Source organism: Malaclemys terrapin, chromosome 1 (assembly GCF_027887155.1).
Source record: "Malaclemys terrapin pileata isolate rMalTer1 chromosome 1, rMalTer1.hap1, whole genome shotgun sequence".
Taxonomy (NCBI): domain Eukaryota; kingdom Metazoa; phylum Chordata; order Testudines; family Emydidae; genus Malaclemys; species Malaclemys terrapin.
In genome coordinates, this window is record NC_071505.1 from 349,405,611 (window position 1) to 349,420,418 (window position 14,808).

At 46.0% G+C, this 14,808-nt stretch overlaps 1 protein-coding gene and 1 pseudogene across 1 annotated transcript; both read right to left on the reverse strand.

The window, feature by feature from the left end:
- Positions 1–1,559: 1,559 nt before the first annotated feature.
- On the reverse strand, positions 1,560–2,498 carry LOC128836879 (olfactory receptor 52E2-like; annotated as a pseudogene).
- A 10,618-nt stretch (positions 2,499–13,116) lies between these two features.
- LOC128830233 (olfactory receptor 52E2-like) lies at positions 13,117–14,055 on the reverse strand. Its single transcript, XM_054016020.1, has one exon. It carries the CDS (start codon positions 14,053–14,055, stop codon positions 13,117–13,119), a length of 939 nt encoding a protein of 312 aa, XP_053871995.1.
- Between the last annotated feature and the right edge of the window lie 753 nt (positions 14,056–14,808).

The following is a 14,808-nucleotide window of genomic DNA, read 5'->3' on the forward strand; positions in this document are numbered from 1 at the left end:
TATTTTTAAAAAAAGCTACAAGGCACAACAGAAGTTTGCCCACATTAGGAACAAAGCTATGAGATGAAAATCAAATTCACCCCCCCTCCACCCCTCTTACTGGTGCTTGTATCCTGATTGAGGAATGGTAAATGGTTTAAAAAAACAAAAACAAAAAAACAGAATGACGGTGATAAAATATCCACAAAGGAAACCAAAATGAATGTAGTACAAAACCTATAGTAAAATGAATATGGTATTTATTTCTAATGGCAGTCAATGATGGCAGTCAATCTCCATATGTTGTGTTGAATTAGTATGTTACTGTTAGTATCTGAAATGCAACATTTCATCCTCACTGTCTTTGTCGGAAGTAGAGTGCTTCTGGTGCTGGTCATACATCAGCAGAGACCAGTGCAATCGTTTCTTTTGTTGGTTCAAACTATTCACAAGAGAATTTGTGTCGTTGCATATAGGCCCTAACATGAAGAATGTTTTCTAAAAGTTCTCTTGCATCTTATTGTGCAGTTTTGTTTTTATTAAGTTCACCTGAGAAACAGTCTTTGAACAGTGTTGCAAAAAGGTAGGGACAGCAATGAAAGAGTAAACAACCCAAATTCAATAAAGTCTTTGTCCCCAGCGGGATCCATGTGTTTGACAACTTCAATCCAAAACTGCTCAACTTGGTTGTCCTGAGCATGAGGCCAGTCAATCATAGGCAAAACTCTCCACTGCTACTCCAATTGTCCAAGGTAGTCACAAACCAATGTCAAAAAAGAGGTATTAGCCAATTTAGCTCGTGGAGGGCTGAGTGCAGGAGAAGTATTTAGTACGTTAACTGATTCAGTCACCCGGATGTTTGGTGATAATCCCTGTTTCACCTGTTTCACAGACTCCAACATGAAATTTCGATACCTACTCTTGATGTCTTTGACAATGGAAACGGTTAGTGTGTGTTTTGAAAGCTCCAGCTGAAAACAACTCTAAAATCGACTGTGCAAAGTGGTAAGTAATGTGACTCAAAGGTGATATCATAGTTTAACACATCAGTCCGGTTCTCAAAAATAAATTCTCAGCAACAAGCTCTAGCCACAATTATTCACATATTCCAACTGAAACATTTGGTTTCTGCTCCAGGATTAAAGAAGAATTAAAAGGAGAAAAATAAGGTAAATTTTGTTCACCGGATTGCTGTTCAGCACTGTAATTTCTTATTTTGCCTTTGGCTATGTAAAAGTGTAGCTTCTGTTTGTCAAACTGATTAAGAACCCTGTTCACACAGGAACTAATGGAAACCCATCTTCCTTCAGAAACATGCAATATCTTCTGGTGGACTGGTAGTCACAGAAAGGCCGAGTGACAGGGTGTGTGGGGTTGGGGACTGATGGGTGACACTGAAAGAGATCAGGTGATGGTCAGAGAGAGGGAACTTGGTGATGCAGAGATAAGACATTAGGTGTGAGGAGCTTCTCAGATTCTAAACTTCCACAATGCTGACTGGGACAGAGCACCCTTGATTAATGAGGAGATATCCTTTTCCCCTCTTGTTGCACAGTTTTAAAGTCAGTGGCCTCTGGTGATCACCTTCTGCAGGTGTATTTGCTCACTTTATCATGAAGCTCTTTCGATTTGACACCATAAATGATAGGGTTGAGCATGGGGGGGACAAGGAGATAGAAGTTAGCGAAGGTGACATGTACATGGGAAGCAATTCCTTGACCAAACCTCTGTGTCAGGTAGGAGAAGAGGGAGGGAGTGTAAGACATCAGCATCACACAGATGTGGGCTGTGCAGGTGTTAAGAGCTTTCTAGTGGGCTTTCTTGGAGGAGATTCTGAGGATGGCTGTGATGATCAGAACATAGGACAGGGCAATGAGTGCCAGGTCTGACCCGTTGACTACAATTGCTATCACCAAGCCATACGTCCTGTTGACTGTGATGTCCCCACACGACATTTTTGCCACAGCCATGTGCTCGCAGTACGTGTGGGGGATAATGCGGTTGGCACAGAATGGATGCCTGCTCAGGAGCAGGGGCAGGGGCAGAATGAAGAGAACAGCTCTTATCAAACCCACTAGCCCTAGCTTAGCTATTCATGTGTTGGTGAGGATCGTGCCATATCTCAGAGGGTTACATATGGCAACATACCGATCGAAGGCCATTGTCACGAGGACAGCTGACTGCATAACTGAAACTGTGTGAATGAAGAACATCTGGGTGAGGCAGCCACTCACAGTAATGCCTTTCAAATTGAACCAAAATATACACAGTGCCATCGGCACGAGGGAGGTAGACATGCCGATGTCTGTGAGTGCCAGCATGCAGAGCAGCAGGTACATCGGCTTGTGCAGGGTCTGCTCTTTGCCTACAACAAACAGAAGCATGAAATTTCCAAACAGGCCGATAACGTAGAATGTAAAGAAAGGGATGGAAATCCAGAGATGGGCAGCTTCCAGGCCAGGGATGCCTATTAGGATAAATGGTGAAGGTTCAGAGGGGGTGAGGTTGAAAGCTGCCATGCGGTGTTCGATACGTCGATCGTGCTCAGAAATGCTTAAGGTGCCTGTGAAGGAAGAGAAACACAGGAAGGGGGGGTTACACAGTTTATAAGAATTAGCACAGTAAATATGTTATAGGGATTTAGAAAGTGGTGTGTGCAGTGAGGTGGGAACATTTACAGATGGCACCAGATTACTTAGGTCATAGTCAAGTCCAGAGATGTCCTCAGAAGGCGCTACCCAAGCCAGATAACTGGGCGGCATGACGGCATATAAACTTGGATATCAATATCTGCAACGTGTATGCCATTGGATGGAAAATATTGATCTCCTCAAACATCTTACGAGGTTCTAAATTTGACTATATGAATTCAGTACAGGAACCTGGGTGTCATTGTACACAGATTTGGGAAGTGCAAGCAAAGCAGAAACTAAGTATAACTTTGGGATCCAGGAGGAGTTGGCTGAGGAATCCTACAGAAAATACAAGGCCATGAGATCAGTCCGTCGTTTTTTCACCCTCCTCTGGACTCCTCTGTGTAGTACTGCGTTCCCGTCTCACACGGGATATTGCAGAGCTAGATGGGCTCATGGAAGTGCAACGAGAATGATCAAGGGCCTGGGGAAACTCTCATAGGGAGAGAGGTTGAAAAGACTGGGATCATTACCTTACAAAGGAGATGAATAAGAGGGGACATGAGAAAAGTCTTTAAATGACTGACTAGTAGAGAGGTTTCAGAGGTATGACTGGTAGAGCGTAGATGGAGATCATGGTTTCCCTGTCTGATAACACAAGATCAAGAGGACATTCAATTAAACTGAGACGTGGCAAATTCAAAACAGATCAATACAATGGTTTCTCCACTCAATGCCTAAATAGATTGTGGAACTCACTGTCACAAGACATAGTTGGGGCCATGCAAGGATCAGGAAGTGTTTGGACATTTACATAGATACTGAGCCTATCCAGTTACAATATTTACAGCAAAATAAATATTTTGGAAAGCCTATACGCCAATGTGTTTCAGGGACAAACCAATCTCTAGCTGTTAGACATTAGAGTGACAACCTCATGATGGTTAGGTCATCCCCTCATCTACCCACTGCTGGGTTTCTTACACCTTGTACTGCAGCACCTAGGGCTCTCACTGTCAGAAAGAGGACACTGGACTAGATGTACCGTAGATCTGATCCATGATGCAGTTCCTGTGTTGGAAGGGAGCGAAGTTTCCCTAATGGAAACAGACATTATCATGCTGGGTTATAACTTTGTACTCAAGAGAATGGGCACTAGGAGACAAGGGTTGTGGTATTTCGGGCTATAGGTTACAGGTGGTATTTGACAAGTTTAAGCAGAGACATTTGTCAGCAACTCCGGTGCTTACCCTTCTCATGCCTGAATACTGATGAAGTTTGCAGATGACACAAAACATAGGGGATGGTAAATAATGAAGAGGAAAGTTCACTGATTCAGAGCAATCTGGGTTGATTGGCAAACTGGGTCGAAGCACCCAGTATGTGTTCTAATGTTAGATAGCTACATCTAGGAACAAAGAATGTAGGCAATGCTCACATGATGGGGGGATATCGTGGGAAGCGCACTGACTCTGAACTAGATTTGGGGGCAGGAAGGGATCATTTGATAAACATGAACTCCCAGTGTGACCATGTGGCCAAAACAGCCTGAGATGATAACCAGGGGAATCTGAAGGAGAGGTAGAGAAGTTATTTTACCTGTATATTTGGCACTGGAGTGACAGCTGCTGGAATCCTGTGTCCAGTTCTGGTGCCCATGGTTAAAGATGGATGTTGATACACTGAAAAGAGTTCAGAGAAGAATCACAAGAATTAATAAAAGATTAGAAAACCTGCCGTATAGTGATAGACTCAGAGATCTCAATCTGTGTAGTTTAAAAAAAAATGGTTAGGGGGTGACTTGATAACAGTCTGGAACTACCGACATGGGTACATGAAGAGCACAAAGGTCTTTGTATTTAGCGCTACAGGTCTGCACCTCCATTACTTCCCCTCTTGATTTGGTGAGACACTTTCTTGCAGGGACCCAGCTTTGTCTGAGAGATAATGATGCTAGTCTCTATCGTGGGAAGCACAATGACTCTGAACAAGATTTGGGAGTGTGAAGGGATAACTAGGTAACCATTAGACTCCTAATGTTACCATGTGGCCAAAATAGCTAATGTCATCTTGGGGTGATAACCGGGGGAATCTCAAGTAGGAGCAGAGAAATTATTTTACCTCTATTTGGTACTAGTGAACCTGCTACTGGAATCCGCAAGAATAAGTACAGAATTAAATACCTGCCTTTTAGTGTTTCAGGGAGACTTTGTCACACTCTAAGTACCTACATAGGGAAAAAAATATTTAATGTGAGCTCTTCAGTTGCCTACGGGTACATAGAATTGTAGAATATCAGGGTTGGAAGGGACCTCAGGAGGACATCTAAGCAGGACCAATCCCCAACTAAAAACACCCCAGCCAGGGTTTTGTCAAGCCTGACTTTAAAAACCTCTAACGAAGGAGATTCCACCACCTCCCTAGGTAACCCATTCCAGTGCTTCACCACCCTCCTAGTGAAAAAGTTTTTCCTAATATCCAACCTAGACCTCCCACACTTCAACTTGAGACCATTACTCCTTGTTCTGTCATCTGCTACCACTGAGAACAGTCTAGATCCATCCTCTTTGTAACCCCCTTTCAGGTAGCTGAAAGCAGCTATCAAATCCCCCTTCATTCTTCTCTTCTGCAGACTCAATAATCGCAGTACCCTCAGCCTTTCCTCATAAGTCATGTGCTTAAGCCCCTGAATCATTTGTGTTGCCCTCCGCTGGACTCTTTACATTTTTTTCACATCCTTCCTGTAGTGTGGGGCCCAAAACTGGACACAGTACTCCAGATGATGCCTCATCGATGCCGAATAGAGGGGAATGAACACGTCCCTCAGTCTGCAGGCAATGCTCCTACTTATACAGCCCAAAATGCCATTAGCCTTCTTGGCAACAAGGGCACATTGTCAACTCATATCCAGCTTCTCGTCCACTGTAATCCCTAGGTCCTTTTCTGCAGAACTGCTGCCTAGCCATTCAGTCCCTAGTCTGTAGCAGTACATGGGATTCTTCCATCCTAAGTGCAGGACTCTGCTCTTGTCCTTCCTGAACCTCATCAGATTTCTTTTGGCCCAATCTTCTAATTTATCTAGGACATGTACCCTTGTTGAGAACCACTGCTCTAAAAGATCTCTAGTTCCAACGCAAATTAATTCAGGGCAGGTCTCTGGCCTGTGCTATGCGGGAGGTCAGACTACATGATCACAATGGTCCCTTCTGGCCTTGGAATCTACAAACCTGTCAGCTGGAGGCATTTTGCCTGCCCCCTCAAGCCTGAGCTTAGTGAAGGCATTTTTTTATATTCTTGACCGTGGTGAATATAACCCTATGGGGAGAAATTCTCATGTGACTGTGATGCCTGACAAATGTTACACTAGGTGTGTATTTCACGAGGCGGAGGGATTCCGTGACACACTGCATGGACGAATGTTTTAGATGAGAAAAAGAAAACCTGAGCCCATAAAATCTCTGCACTGAAGAATGTATGTACAAGCGTCACTGTGAATGGCTAACAGAGCTGGCTTAGAAATGGCTACCAGAGCGCCCTGTGCTTAACAGTGGGTCCCAGTGGTCCACTGTTTTAGGCATCTGCCTGTGGCTCTTGCACATGGCAGCTGTATTTATCTAGGCCCTCACATGTCCCAGAGTTTCCAACTCTCCTTATAGAATGCGCAAACTTCTTCGCTTGCGAGTTGTTCCTGTGTAGCAGTCCCCGAAGTTTCATGCGGTGTCTATGGATGCAACAAGAAAAGCAGCACAGGTGCCCTGGTATTTGCCACTCATGTCTGAGCATTATTTTGTTGCGCTTAGAAAGTGTCTGAAGGAAACTCCCAGTTAATGTGGTGTTCTGGGACCAGGCATGAAAGAGGGGGATTCCCAAACACATAGGCCTTGATTTTGCTCTCAGGGAGGCCAGCGTCAATTGGAGTGACCGACGGTAGGCAGAATGTGAGAGCAGCATCTGGCCAGTGTGTGACCCATTCTTGTTGTGAACCCTCTGGTAACAGATGTCTGCTGCAGAGGTTCTGGCTTCACTTCTTAAGATGCCAGTGAATTTGCTGAATTGGAAAACTTGAGTGAACCAGAGGAAAAACCGCACAGCCCTAAAAAAGGAAGTTACTGAGACAGATAGAAGGACACAGTAAAAGACAAGATACTGATCTTAAAAACAAATATTTGTCTAAACTATTTCCAATACATCTGTAGTTCCAATTTTACCAAGTGAATCCCTTGGTGTTTCTGATAATACTAAACAGTTTAAGTTGCCGTGCTGCTGTATTCCTGCCCAGATGATTCTTGACTTGAACCCTGGAACCCTTCCTTAGTCCTTAGCACTAATTGTAATGCAGAAACAGGTAACTCACCGAAATCCCACTCAGCAGAGAGAGGAAATCTCCTTACTTTGACAGGAAGATTGAGCCCTGAGAATCAGTGTATGAATCTCCTGTCTGACACTCGGAGAGCTGGACAGCAACCTTTATGATTCTCCTGTACAGTCCCTGCGGACTCTCCGGTTGGCCAGGACTCCCAGATAATTCCTTTGGCTCTGTGAGCAGCGGGAAGAGCAGAAAATAGACCCTGGAGAACTTTGGCTTGAGAGCCTCACCTGGGACCAAAGAAAATATTCACCAATACCAGAGGCTCATATTGTCAGGGCAAACTGAGTTTTGCAGACTGTTCAATCTAGCAGTTGACAATAGGTTTCTTTTGTGTGTGTACTGTACTGCTATCTGCACTATGTGTGGGAACGCTGCCACAACATAGAAGATCAAAAGCCATTTTCAATTTATTGTAGCAGCGTACTGCTGCATATCATCCATGTCGTCGTAATATCCAGTCCATTAGGCTCTGAAAGGTCAGTGCAACGATGTGGAGGAAAAATTACGTGATCTTGAATTGATGCAAGCTGTAGGGTGTGGAAAAGGCTTTCTTCTCCCAGGATTCTGATATCAAAGCTATTTGCCAGTATCCCTTTGTGAGGTCTGAAGTGAATATACATCTGGGAGTTCAAACTATTCTAATATTTCAGCTACTCTCTGAATCGTGTAATCATCAAATTTCAATACTGCGTTGATCTTTCAGAAATCGATGCAGAAACGGGTTGTGTTGTTCTGCGTCAGAACTAGTACCTTGGGGTTTCTCCACTCACTCTGTGATTCCTTTACCACTTCCAGGGCCAAAATGATCTGGAGATCATCTCACATGATATCCCACATTTTATGAGTGAATAGCTTTGGAGTTTCCCTAATCTGTTGTCCTAGGGCCATGTCACTCTGGTGGTATTTTAGGTAGTTGTGCCCAGCTGGAGCAAGAACACAGTGGTTAAGGAATCAATCAAATGCTACATATGGATCTTTTCTTCAGGCTACAGTCCCTCCCCCATGCTTGAGTGATGGGTGCCTGGGGGGCTAATTTGGGCTCTGAAGGTATGAGTGTGATGGGTTTCACCTGCTGAGTTCACTCTGGCAGCCGTGGGAACTGCTGCACCCCTCTAGCCACCCAGCTGGGCTGCCCCTTGTTCACCCTACTTTTCTGGTGATTCAGACTCTCCAGGCCTTGTTATCACCCAACACCCCAGCAGATGGCATCGCACACTGTCTCTTTAAGATCTTTAGCTTAGTATGCATTTGTCATGGGTTGGACCTGCTGGCATGTCACCTGGTGTGCTGAGTTACCACTGAGTCAGCCTATTCTGCCAACCTGGGCCCTTTCTTACCTGGTCTTGCTGGACCAGACTCACTAGCTTCTTCCAGCCAAGTACTCAGGCAAGGCCACACCCAGCTGCACAGGGAGACAGAGATCTGCTCTGGGAAAGCTCAGTTTATGGTACTTGCCACAGCACCCAGATGTCCACCTCCCTTGGGATACACACCCAAAATAATATGAAATTTGCCTCTTCCCTCAATATGGAGGAGGGTATTCACAACTTCTCACCCCACATAAATCACATAAACTGGGTCATATTATAAACCAGAAATAAGTTTATTAACTATAACAGTTGTATTTTAAGTAAACAAAGTAGGCAAACTAAGCTCAATATAATTAAGAAACAGGTTACAAAATGTAAATTCTCACCCTAAATGTTATTTTAGGGAGATTGCAAGTGGTTCAGAGTTCCAGTTATATTCCTTTTCAGACTGGACTCCTTGTCTTCCCCTCAGGTGGCTCTTGCAGTCTTTCTTCTTGCACAGACAGCCATGGAGGGGAGGAGCCCTGTTTGCCTTCCTCCCCACCCTTAAATAGGATTTACAAAGGCGGGAATCCTTTGTCTCCCAGGAAGGTGGTGAAATCTCCATCCTTAAAGGTTTTTAAGGCCTGGCATTGACTCTGCTGTGGAGGGATCAAACAACAGGAGGTTTGAGCTGCTGAGAGGGCCACCCCCTCCCAAAAAGTTCTGCCCTCTCAGGAGTCTGTTTCCAGGCATGACCGGCTCCGTACAGACCAGGGACTGGATTCCTGAAGGGAATGGCTCACAACAAGGTCCTATGCACAGTGGGCTGGAGTGAAGAGTTAAGTCTATCTTGATTATAGCAGAGAAACCAGTCACTTTCTGAGCCTCTCACACAGTGAGGAGGGGAGAACTTGCACTGTATATAAGAGAGTGGTATGATTGCTCAGATCCCCAGTATGAAACTGGAGAAAAGACTCTTGAGAGTTTTTGGGTTAAGTTTAGAGGCAAGAGTAACAAGAGTGATGTCGTCCTGGGTGTCTGCTATAGATCACCAGACCAGGAGGATGAGGGAGACAAGACTTTCTTCGGACAACTAACAGAAGTTTCCAGGCCACAGATCCTAGTTCTCATGGGGGACTTCAATCACCCTGACATCTGCTGGGAGAGCAATACAGCAGTGCACAGACAATCCAGGAAGTATTTGGAGACTGCTGAGGACAACTTCGTGGTGCAAGTGCTGGAGGAACCAACGAAGTGTCTTGCTCCTCTTGACATGCTGCTCACAAACAGGAAGAATTGGTGGGGGAAGTAGAAGTCAGTTGAAACTTGGGCAACCTGCTGGCAAGAGTGCTGTGGAATACATGGAGCAAGGAAGCCATTTTGAAACACTTGGAGGAGAGGAAGGTGATCAGGAACAGTCAACATGGATTCACCAAGGGCAAGTCATGCTTGACCAACATGATTGCCTTCCAGGATGAGATAAAGGGCTCAATGGATATGGGGAAAGCAATGGACGTGATATATCTTGACTTTAGCAACGCTTTTGATATGATCTCTCACAGTATTCTTGCCAGCGAGTTAAAGAAGTATGGATTGGATGAATGGACTATAAGATAGATAGAAAGATGGCTAGGTGATTGGGCTCAACGGGTAGTGATCCACGGATAGATGTCTAATTGGCAGCCAGTATCAAGCGTAGAGCCCAGAAGTCAGTCCTGGAGCCGGTTTTGTTCAGCATCTTCATTAATGATCTGGATGATGGGATGGATTGCACCCTCAGCAAGTTTGCAGATGACACTAAGCTAGGGGGAGAGGTAGATATGCTGGAGGGTAGGGATAGGGTCCAGAGTGACCTAGACAAATTAGAGGATTGGGCCAAAAGAAATCTGAGGTTCAACTAGCACAAGTACAGAGTCCTTCACTTAGGATGGAAGAATTCCATGAACTGCTACAGGTTGGGGACTGACTGGCTAAACAGCTGTTCTGCAGAAAAGGACCCGGGGAATACAGTGGATGTGAAGCTGGATATGAGTCAAGAGTTTGCCCTTGTTGCCCGGAAGGCTAATGACATATTGGGCTGTATTAGAAAGGAGCATTGCCAGCAGATCGAGGGAAGTGATTATTCCCCTCTACTGGGCACTAGTGAGGCCACTCCTGGAGCATTACGTCCAGTTTTGGGCCCCCCACTACAGAAGGGATGTGGACAAATTGGAGAGAGTCCAGCAGAGGGCAACGGAAATGATTAGGGAGCTGGGGCACATGACTTATGAGGAGAGGCTGAGGGAACTGGGATTATTTAGTCTGTAGAAGAGAAGAGTGAGGGGGGATTTGATAGCAGCTTCAACTACCTGAAGGAGGGTTCCAAAGGGGATGGAGCTCAGCTGTTCTCAGGATGGCAGATGACAGAACAAGAAGCAATGGTCTCAAGTTGCAGTGGGGGATGTCTAGGTTGGATATTAGGAAACACTATTTCACTTGGAGGTGGTGAAGCACTGGAATGGGTTACCTAGGTAGGTGGTGGAATCTCCTTCCTTAGAGGTTTTTAAGGCGTGGCTTGACAAAGCCTTGGCTGGGATGATTTAGTTGGAGTTGGCCCTGCTTTGAGCAGGGGTTTGGACTGGAATGAGGTGTCTTCCAAATCCAATCTTCTATGATTCTATGCTCCCATCTCTGGATAGTTCCTGTCATGGCTGCCACTTCCTCTAGCTGCTCCCCCATCCCTGGGCTGCGGAGCCTCCAGTCCTCCTGGGCTCCAGATAATCCTTTCCCGCCTTACATGGTAGTAGCACAGCCAGGTCTCACCCCTTTGCTGCAGGTCTCCCCCCTCAGACCATGCACAATTCAACTGTCTACCCTTATCCCCCCAGCTCCTGCCCTCTCTGTTTTCCTGGCACTTTTCCTATTCTCCCCTTCCTCTGGCTTCCCTATGAGTGTCAACTCACCTATGACCAGGGAGACACCACAGATAGCTGTCTCTGGGACATAAGAAAAGTTCACAGTCTGTTCCTCACACATCCCAATCCCCTGTCCCCTCAGTGTTCTTGTCCCTAACCGTCCTTTCCCCCCAATACCCCTCATCAGCCATGTTGGAAACCAGATCCGGGTTGGATGGCCTGGGACTCTGGGGATGGTCAGGGGAGCCAAGAGCAGCTTCCAAAACATGTCCCTTCCCCTGGAAAGCCCTGTTCAGAGATGACTGAGGGTCCTCGGTTCCCCACAGATGCCTGCATGGTTCTTACACTGACCCCCCCTGTGGCTTACGGCCTGGCCTGTATGCAGGACCTCAGTGGCTGAAGAGCTGCAGCGCGGCCATGGTGTGAGCTGCCAGGGGTTGGCAGCTTTGGAGGGCTGCAGACCCTCCATCTGCCCTAGGAGGGGGACAGGGGGCAGAGACGTGGGCATGGGGCTTCTCTTCTGCCCCTTCTCCACAGGTTCCCAGGGTCCTGGGCTGCTTTCACCTGACCTGGGCTCCAGTTTTTGGCCTGGCCGGGGGCATTACCTCAGAGTGAAGGGGAAGGGAAGGGGTTCAGACCTGTGGCAAAAAGCAGATTGACCAAGCCCATCCACTCTCAAAAGTGGGAGGGTCATGGTCCCTTCTCTGCACCCCCCCCATCCCACTATCTGGTGCTCCAGCAAAAATCTCCAGCCTGCACTGCAGTGATACCGTGGGTAAGATACCTGCTCTGGCAGTAGCACACTCCCTCAGGCTCTAGGTGGCCGGATCCTTCTCCCCAGCATCTGCCCTCCCATCAAATTCATGTCCCCTGCTACAGTTTTCCTCTGGCTCCCACGTTGCCCCAACTCCTGGGTCTGGTCTGCTACCACTCCCCACCTCTGCCTTCTTCCTCAGTACTGCTGCTCTGCCACATGGATGCTGGGGACAAAGACTTTATTGAATTTGTCTTGTTTGCTCTTTCGTTGTTTTCTCAGCTGAACTTGACAAAAACATGTGTTTGACAATTTCAACCCAAAACTGCTCAACTTGGTTGTCCTGAGCATGAGGCCAGTGAACCATAGGCAAAACTCTCCACTGCTACTCCAATTGTCCAAAGCATTCACAAACCAATGGCAAAAATGAGATATTAGCCAATCTAGGAGATGCAGGGCTGAGTTCAGCAGAAGGACGTACTACTGTAAGCAATTTAATCACCTAGATGTTTGATCATAATCCCTGTTTCACAAACTCCAACACTTACTCTTGATATCTTGGACAACGGGAATGGTTACTGTGTGCTTTGAAAAGTCCAGCTGAAAGTGACTCAAAAATTGGCTGCACAAAGTGGTAAGCAATGTGACTCAAAGGCAATATGATAGTTTAACACATTAGTCCGGTTCAAAAATATAGTTTCACACCTCTCACCAAGAAGTTCTAGAAGAATGTTCTCAATTCCCACAGTAAATGTTGCTCACTGTATCACTGTATGTATGACAAAAAGTTCAGCATTATAGCTTCTTTCTTTGTCTTTGTCCATATAATAGTCTGGTTCATCAGTGTAGCTTCAGTTTGTCCAATGATCAAGAATCCTGTTCAGACAGAAAACCCACCCTCTGTCAGAAAAGTGCAGTATCTTCTGGTAGTCTGTAGTCACAGAAAGGCCGAATGATGGGGTGAGTGTGTGGGGCTGACGGGTGACAATGAAAGAAGGTCAGAGAGAGGGAACTCAGCAATGGAGAGAGCAGTGCTTAGTGAGAGAGGGATAAGTTGTTAGGTGTGAGGAGCTTCTCGGACTCTGAACTTCCACAGTGCTGAGCTCAGCCAAACTGGGACATAGCACCCTTGATTAATAATGAGATATCATTCCCCCTCTTGTCACACAGCTTTAAAGTCAGTGACCTCCAGCGATCACCTTCTGCAGGTGTATTTACACACTTTGTCACAAAGCTCTTTGGATTTGACACCATAAATGATAGGGTTGAGCATGGGGGGGACAAGGAGATAGAAGTTAACGAAGGTGACATGTACATGGGAAGCGATTCCTTGACCAAACCTCTGTGTCAGGTAGGAGAAGAGGCAGAGAGTATAAGACATCAGCATCACATAGATATGGGCTGTGCAGGTGTTAAGGGCTTTCTGGTGGGCTTTCTTGGAAGAGATTCTGAGGACAGCCCTGATGATCAGAACATAGGACAGAGCAATGAGCGTCAGGTCTAACACGATGACAACAAATGCTGTCACCAAGCCATATATCCTGTTAACTGTGATATCCCCACATGACATCTTTGCCACAGCCATGTGCTCACAGTACGTATGGGGGATAATGCGGTTTGCACAGAATGGCTGCCTGATCAGGAGCAGGGGCAGGGGTAGAATGATGAGAACAGCTCTTATCAAACCCACGAGCCCTAGCTTAGCTATTCGTGCATTGGTGAGGATGGTGGTGTATCTCAGAGGGTTACATATGGCAACATAGCGATCAAAGGCCATTGTCACAAGGACGGCTGACTGCATTATGGTAACCGTGTGAAGGAAGAACATCTGGGTGAGGCAGCCACCCAGAGTAATGCCTTTCAAATTAAACCAAAATATACACAGTGCCTTTGGAATGACAGAGGTAGACATGCCGATATCTGTGAGTGCCAGCATGCAGAGCAGTAGGTACATTGGCTTGTGCAGGGTCTGCTCTTTGCCTACAACAAACAGAACCATAAAATTTCCAAACAGGCTAATAATGTAGAACATAGAGAAAGGGATGGAAATCCAGCCATGAGCAGCTTCCAGGCCAGGGATGCCCATTAGGATAAACGTTGAAGGATCAGAGGGGGTGATGTTGAAAGCTGCCATGAGATGGTCGAGGCATCTATCAGGCTCAGAAATGCTCAAGGTGCCTGTGAAAGGAGGGAATCAGAATGAGGGGGGTTATACATATTATAACAAATAGTATGGCAAATATTTTATAGTTTGTAACAATCTAGAAAGGGCGTGAGCAGTGCAGTGGGGACATTTAGAGATGGCACCAGATTACTTAGATCATATTGAAGTAAAGAGGAATCCTCAGAGGGAGCTAACCAAGCCAGGTGAATGGGTGGCATGATGCCAGATGAACTTCAATGTAAATATCTGCACTGTGTATGCACTTTAGAGGAAAAAGCTTGAGCTCCTCAAACACTTTATGAGGTTCTAATTTCACTGTATGAATTCAGTACAAGACACGGTACACAGCTCTGTGAAACCCTGCTCAAAGTGCAAGCATGGCAGAAACTCAGCAAAACATTGGGTCCAAGAGGAGTGGGATTGGGAATCATACAGAAAATACAATGCCATGAGATCAGTAGGTCAATGTTTCACCCTTCTTTAGACTCCTCTGTGTGGCACGGTGCACCCTTTTCACACAGGATATTGCAGAACTAGAGGGGTTCAGGGAAGGGCAAGAAGAAAGATCAAGGGCCTGGTTAAACTCTCATATGGAGAGAGGTTAAAAAGACTGGGACTGTTACCTTACAAAGGAGATGAATAAGAGGGGGTATGAGAGAAGTCTATAAATTACTGACTGGTAAAGGGTTTTCAGAGGGATGACTGGTATAGAGCAGATCAAGA